Source organism: Stegastes partitus, unplaced genomic scaffold (genome assembly GCF_000690725.1).
Source record: "Stegastes partitus isolate 25-593 unplaced genomic scaffold, Stegastes_partitus-1.0.2 Scaffold1708, whole genome shotgun sequence".
NCBI lineage: Eukaryota > Metazoa > Chordata > Actinopteri > Pomacentridae > Stegastes > Stegastes partitus.
The window spans coordinates 116502-124411 of record NW_007579439.1 but is presented as its reverse complement, the minus strand read 5'-3'; the positions used below and the strand labels follow the sequence as shown (position 1 = coordinate 124411).

General features: G+C 41.4%; 1 protein-coding gene across 1 annotated transcript in view; it reads left to right on the top strand.

Annotated features, from left to right (window-relative positions):
- nrg1 (neuregulin 1) overlaps nt 1–7910 on the top strand; it is a 46022-nt gene that overhangs the window by 14440 nt on the left and 23672 nt on the right. Inside the window, 1 exon segment of the mRNA XM_008301764.1 lies at nt 7586–7724. Within this exon segment, the coding sequence (XP_008299986.1) occupies nt 7586–7724 (139 nt within the window).

Sequence of the window (7910 nt, the reverse complement as noted above, 5' to 3'; positions counted from 1 at the left end):
ATTAGATTAGATTAGATTAGATAGAACTTTATTGATCCCTTTGGTAGGGTACCTCAGGGAATTTACCCTCATCAGCAGCTCCATGAGGGTAAAGATCTGGTCCATGATTCCATGACTATGATTGAAAATACATTCCTTCTAAATCTGAGGTTCAGTGATCAGTTGAGCCTCCTTTCCAGAATCCTAAAATAAACTTTCCTGGGTAAGCTGAGTAGTCTAGTACCCGGACAATGAAAGCCTACCCCCTGGCCCCTCTTTTTGAACATGGCAAACACAAACCCAGTCTGAAGCTTCACAGGCAATGTAGTCAACTTCCACGTGACAATAAAGAGACGTGTCAGCCAAGACAGCCAAGAAGCTTTCAGCATCTCAGGGCAAATGTGGTTCATACCTGACGCCTTGCCACTGAGAAGTATCCTCAGCGAGAGATGTGGGTTAGGTTTCCCTTGAGTCTTCAGACTCTGCCTCTTCCACAGAAGATGTGTTGGTTGGGTTTAGAGCTCCTGAAAGTTATCTTTCCACTGTCTGACAATCTCCCCAGTTCTTGTCAGCAGTTCTCCCACCCTGGCTGAACACAGCTTTCTCTTCCTGAGTCATCAGAAACATGGCCAGAATGTTCCTGACTCCAAGCGAATGTCCCTCTCCATAGTCCTCCAAACTCCTCCCACACCTGAGTTTTTGTTTGTTGCAGCTGCAGCCCTTCTGACCTCCTGGTACCTATCTACTGCTCCAGCAGATCCCTGGTCCAAACAGACCTGGCAGGCCCCCCTTTTTAGCTTTATAGCCTCCTTCTCTTCTGGAGACAGGCACCAACAACCTTTTGACCACAGTGCCTACCACCCACCTCCGCAATGGTAGCTTTGAACTTTGTCCACTTGTATTTCGTGTCCCCAAGCTTTACCCCTGGGAGTCATGAAAAATTCCTCTGGAGGTGCAAGTTGAAGACCTCACAGACAGGACCTCCAAATTTTCCTAGAGACCTCGTAACTTGTTTTGAGTGTTATGTTTGACTACAGTTGCTGATTTCTCTGAGCCAGTTCAAATAGCGCCCATCTGATACACTCATCAGCACCAGACTTAACCACAAAAGCAAGAATGGGTAAGTCTGAGGAGCCCCACACAGATCTGACAACGCAAATGAATGACTTAAACAAGTCACATGCAGCCATTTCTAAGCAGCTACAGCTCCCAGAATCAGTCGTGCAAATTATTGTTTTTAATTACATAGCACAGTTCTGTCACTGTCACAATTGGGAAGAAGACACAAGTTATCACCTGCTGCTGCTCTAAAAGCAATGCCTTAAGGCTCAACTGTTTGCTGCTAATCACATGGACAAAAACAGACCTTCTGGAGGAAAGTTTTGTGGTCAAATCAAACAAAAATTGAGCCATTTGGCCACAACAACCAGAAGTGTGTTTGGGAAACAGAAGGTAAGGGTTAGGGTTAGCTAGGGTTAGGTATTCTAACATCCAACAGTAATCATGTTCCAACATGCACCATTCCCACATGGTGGAAAAAATTCTAATTGAATCGTCTTGATCCAGAAGCACCAGAGTAGGACAGGCTATAGGCTATCTTGTACTTTGGGTTCACCATTTCCTGCTAAGAGAAAAAAATCTGAAACACAAAAGTCCTAGTATTGGTCTGTTTTTTTTTTCCTTTTAATTTGAGTCCAGGCTTAGACACGGACTATATGACAACAAATATTAATTCGTCAGCCACAATATTTGTAGATTATTTAAAATAAGTAAATATTACTTTTCCAGCCTTAGCCTCAGCAAAACAGCATGTTTTGAGGTGGGATCTGGCTTTTTTGGCCTCCTCTCCATTGCAGCAGCATCAGCAGCAGCATGTCGGCTTTCTTTAATCCACAAGCACACGTCGGTATTAGTGATATGCTTGGCTGCTGATTATCATCATTCTTTGTACCGCCTTCTATTTGTAACTTTTTCAGTTGATTTTTAAAAAAACATGAGGTAATGCTCTGTGGCCGTTTCATATTGTAAACACTTTTTATAAAGCTGCTAGCAAACTTCAATATTAAGCTAATGTTTAATGACAGCTAATGTGACACGGGCAGGAAAAAGTTATGGAACTGGATTTTGTGTTTCATTTCAAGCTGAAGCACAGTCTTTGTCGCCACTGCTACATAGGCCTAATATGAGAGTTTGATCCACTCGCAATTCGTATCCGTAATGTCTTTTTAAAGTAGCCTGTGTTATTTATCAACTTGCACCATCTACTGGCAGTAATATGAGACGCATTTAATGTAGTTCGACCAGAAGTGGAGATAAGACGCATCCCGACTGGGGATAGAAATGGAATGACCAGGAGAGGGGATATCAAAAAAAACCTTAAAAATAATATTTATAGTTGTCATTTTCTGTATGGTACTGATAATAGTAATTTGGTGGAAATTTATGATATTCAAGTCCCCCCTATGGTATATGGAGTATGTTCATAGATCACAGGAGTCACAGCCACTCCCTGTTTTAGATGGATTCTTTCTTTGTACTAAAGTATATGTCTAATGAAGGTTTAGCACAGACATGCTGCACTAATAAATGAATCTTTGCAAGTCAGACAGTGTATGGGAGTCTGAAGGTTTTTATTTCAAAAAATAGTGTTCTGTGAAAACCTAAGCATGTCCATGCCATAGGACTGTTGGATACGATGGGCCACTCAGCCTTGCTGCCAGTCTTTTCCAACGGCTAACTTGCAGTATTGCAACAAAAAAAAACCTCCCTGGTGGCCCAAAGGACGTTTTCCTAAAAGATCATGATTGTAAAAGAGCCAGCTGTAAAACAGATACAGGACGACTCCAACTGCAAGGTGTGGCTTTATTCTTTTCCCAGCGCCTAGTAAATGCGTTTTATTGATGTGACATCATCACAGTTGAACCTGAGGCAGGGCCAATGGAGAAAAACTGAATGAATGTGCACTACTTGAAAACTACTGTACATGAAAGCAAACCTGCAAGCTGGAAAATGTTTGGCTAAGGCACAGTCCAAGTATTTTTATTTCAGTGAGCAGGCATGAGCAATTAGACAATTAGAAAATTGACCAAAAAATGCTTTCTCGGTCTGTTGAATTGGAGTTCTCACTTTAAACTAGTAGTACATTATATGCATTACCACACGTTATATGAAGAAGGGGCATTATTTCAGAGCTCAAAGTGTTTTGCTGAGGAATGCTGACATGAGATGAGTCAGACAGAGAAAATGCTCTTCCCCTTATCAGTGCTGACGTCTCACTATCTTTACTTGATGTTTAGCTTTCCATGTTTTAGACCAAATATGATGTTCTCTCACTCCAAGGTCTTCTTTTGCATTGATGCACTGTTTAGAGCAGCTTTATGTTCACATTTTTACTGCTAAATCATAGTTTTTTCAAGGGACAATATTCACTGAAGATATGCCGGATTAGATTTATGTTCTCTTGTCAACGTAGAATGTTTAATTAATTATTTAAGAGTGATTTATAGAAATACTACGCCTAGAAAACCATGTGTTATGTTATGTTATGAGCTAGGGGAAGAGGGGAGTAACAAGAGCAAAACAAAAACCGGGTTAAAGGGACCAGGAAGCTGATTGTTCAGCAAAAAGTCAGGTTTATTTTACAAACAAACGAAAACCAGAATGCAAATAAGAGCGAGCTTCCTGAAAACGAAGCTGATCCTACAATTAGCAAGCAACACAACAACCACAGAGCATAGGGTTAAGCCGGACCCAATACCACAAACGCCACACAGCTCTGTCTACAGATCTAGCCCACTGGCCACGATAATCAGGTTGGCTCAGCTCTTTAACCGTCTCGTGATGATTGCAGAGCAGCTGTACCTGGCCACTCCTTCTAGGCATCACCTGAAATGGAACTACACAAACTGCACATCAATACTCAGCACCAAGGGCCATAACACAATGTTTTATGGTTCTAAGGTAGCGTTTTAGTGGAGAACAGCAGCTGTAATCAGGTTGTTCCCACAAGGGTGGAATCTCATAAAAAGTGTCTAATTTGTGTCACTACTAAACTAAAAAGGACCTTCGCACTTTCGAAACGTCTCTTGCCGATTCTTTGGGACCATGCACCACACTCGTTCCAAATGCCAGCTACTCAGAGGTGGAGGAGGAGAGCATGACACTTTACAACAACAACTGCAGTCCAGCCCACCACCAGTACATCATCGTCAAATTTGTGGACAGCACTACAGTGGTGGGACTAATACCAAGGGGAGACAAGTCTGCCTAGTGGGATGACATCCTGAAATTAACAGCATGGTGTACATCCAACAACTTGATGCTTAACACCTCAAAACAATGGAACTGATCCTGGACTTCAGGAAGCAAAATTCTAAATGTAAGTGAATAGGAGTCTGACTGTTTGTCTCTAAGTGTAGCCCTTTGATAGATTGGGGACATGTCCAGGGTGTCCCCTTCCTTCTGCCTAAATCAGCTGGAATAGACTCCAGCCTAATGGATGATCAGTTTCTTTTAACATTTGAGGTTTTACTTTCAAAGTGTACTTCACAGAATCCTGCAGACTTCCTGTAAATACCAGTGTTTTTCATGGGCTACTGAATTGAGACTTTTAAAAACAAAAAACAACAACTACAAAAGAACTGTTCATTGAGCTCTATTAATGGACATGGATTCTTATTTTGAAAGTTAATCCAAACTTGCAGATGACTTGTCTATCAATATGTGTGTCAGAGAAAGAGACAGAAAGAAGTGCTGCCTGATAAGCTCAGTGGGAGGCTTTATTTTGACAGTCTACCACAGTTGGAAACCACAAGGAGCAGAGTTTATTTTTGAAAAAGTCAGTATATATCAGAGTCCCTGGTAAGCCTTTTCTAGTGTTTCAGAATTGTTATTTTGATAGCATACCTCAGTGCATCTTTGTTTTTAGATAACTAGGGGGTTTTTACTTTGAAAAGCCCACATCCATGAATTTCCTCCAGTCAGTCTTGTCAAAACCTTGTTCAACAACATGCAGCTGCTATAGATCTTTAAACGACTGTTTCCTGGGAGAGAGTCTTGTATGGAAGTTTAATCCAGCATATATGGAGCCACTAAACACTGTATAGCTGATGGGTATTGGTCTGGGACATGTTAGAACATGTATCAAGTCTTTGTTAATGTCATTAGTAACAGTGGTGTTGATTTGCCTTGAAGTTGCTGTTACATTTATCCTGCTAACAGAGCCACTATAACATTACAGATTGTTGACGAAGGCAGCTATATTTGGAGTTCCTCTTTCTTAGTCCAGTATCAGTCAGCCAGTCACCTGTAAGACACTGATAGCTGTAGTGATTCCTGCCTCTTCAGTGGGTGCAGAGAGAGCGGCAGCCATACTAAGTATTAGCACCATTGAACAATCGCTCACGGCTTGAAAAATATAAGTTGTATCAAAAAAATTCTTTCACTGTGTGAAGCACAATCCTGTTTTGAACAAACTGATGTATTTCCATACACGTACTGTATATTTTATAGATTTAGTGGCAGGTTAGAGAGGCTCACCACTTCTGATTTTCACACAAAATTGTAGAGCACAGATATAATGGAAGTCAGTGAGAGTTTTGGTCAGCATGTGTTCTGAGGTNTGTTCTGAGGTCATTTATGAAAGAAACATAAGTCCTACAGGAATCAAATCAAATCAGGTTTATTGTCATTTTGCTGTACATACACAGTAGTACAGACAAGATGAGAGAGCGTTTCTTCCGGATCATTTAATTAGCAAGTTTTGCTGAATGAACGTCTGGGATAGGCAAGACAATAAAAGTTTACTCTTGCTGTCTCCTGAAGGGGCGCTGCGTCCATGTGCACCGCCATCACGTTAAAAATGGTGAACCTCTTCAGGTCCTGGTAGGTCTTCAGGGACACAAAGACTCACATGATGTTGTGACAATGGTGAAGCCGTAGATGCTGCCCAGAGCTACCTTACTGTCTGTCCGCCCGGAATAATGTCATCCCCTCCAGCTGTATGTCCTTCTGGGATGTTGTCATAGAGCCATGTTTCTGTTAAATATTCCGGTATACGGTGGGCTCACCAACACAGAACATGAGTCTGTGAAGGTGGACCGACCCTGAACATCTGCAGAGTCCCACATTTATACTGTAAGTCAGAGGGTAAAGGGGGGCCTGTATGTAAATACAGAGGTGAATAGAGGTAAATTAACATACAGTTGCTAATCAAATGGCAGGAGGTAAGGGGGGCAATGAACAACAGGGGGTGGAATCGGGTGCCTGTGACAGGAGGTAGGAAAACACATGACAAAAGGTGGTGGGAAAACACATGGCAACAGGGAATGAATTCAGGGGTCTTTGACCATCACAATAAAAGACAATGGCTTTCTTCTTCAGCAAACACACAGCAGTCTTTCCACTCTCTGTGGGTTTCTCTCAGCAAACGTAGCTCGTCCAGTATGTTGTCGAGGGGACAGACATTGGAGAGTAGGAGGACGGTCCTGCTGGTCTGGAGGGTTAGCCTTTAGCCCAACATGGATCCCGGCTCTCTTCCCCCTCTTTTGTTTACGTGCGTACCGTTTGTACTTCCTTCTCTCTCAGCGTAGTCTCCAATGTCCAAATCACAACCAATCACCACAAGTCCAGCACCATTCACTGCCCTGAAGCCCAGCAAAGTCTCCCGGCTGCATGAATGAACGTTTGAAATAGGCATGAATGAGAGTCATATTGGGTGAAAGAGAACAAAAAATACCAGCATTGTTATGTATAAGCTCTTTATGTAAAGTAAAGATTGTGAGGAGACTACGTTAACACTTAAAGAAAAATTCTGTTCAAAATTTAGAGTGGGTGACCTTCATGCAATATTCTGCATGGAGGTCCTGATTAGGACTGACCTTGTGTGGTGACAGCAATACGATTAGTTTGGAAAAAGCTACATGATAAAAGACAGTCTTAAGAAGAGACTTAAAGCAGGACACTGAACATCTACGGTTAGATGGCACTATATAAGTGTTGCCCATTTACCATTTACCACTGGTTACAATATAGAGGTTTGGAACATACCCAAAATCTGAATGGTAGCAATGTAGCTGTAAAGTTACTTGACAGGTTTCTATGAGCACATAAAATATTTTTATTTGGAGTCAGACTGAGTCATTGAAATCCATCCAGTTGCATCTCTCTTGACTACAACTGTCATTTTAGATCCATCTTTTAAAACTATAGACTAAGTGTTTGAAATCGGTTTTGTGTGGATTTCTATAGTATGGAGTTGCTTTCCTGTATTTTATCAAGAGTCTTTTAATTGGAAAAGCAATATTTATTCATTGCTCTTCATTTTACATTCAGGTTTTGTAATGCTTTCCCTCAAAACCCTGCTCTAGTGAAAATCTGCGCTGGCTCAAAGCTTGGATTTGCTGCTGTTGTGATTCAGCTTGTTGTTTTCTACCATTTTAAGGTGTTGAGTTGAGCCATTCATTAACACTAAACCTAAGACAACAGACAAAATTTTGGCAACCATTTAGTATTTTAACTAAGAACTTTCCTCCATTTTACAAACTCAGAGTAACCGATTTTCCTGTGCTACTTTCTTGCTATACTAACTACAAGTGTCCCTCAACAGCTACCACCAGCACCTCCACTATAGTCAAGACGTCCAGTCATGTGACCCGCTGCAGTGACAGCCAGAGGAACTACTGTGTTAACGGAGGGGAGTGCTTCACCCTTGAAATTATGCCGGGAAGTACAAAGTTTCTCTGCAGGTATGGCATGCACTCAAGGTTGATTTGAGACTTCATTTAAATGAATATGTTATAATGCAGTTACTGTTCTGGTTTATGATAGCTTCTTTGTGTTAAGCTTGTGACAGGAGAAAATACCTTTTGTGGAAAGTCCTAAGGAAGCTACACTGAAAATATTTGTAATAATTACTTTATTACTAATTACTA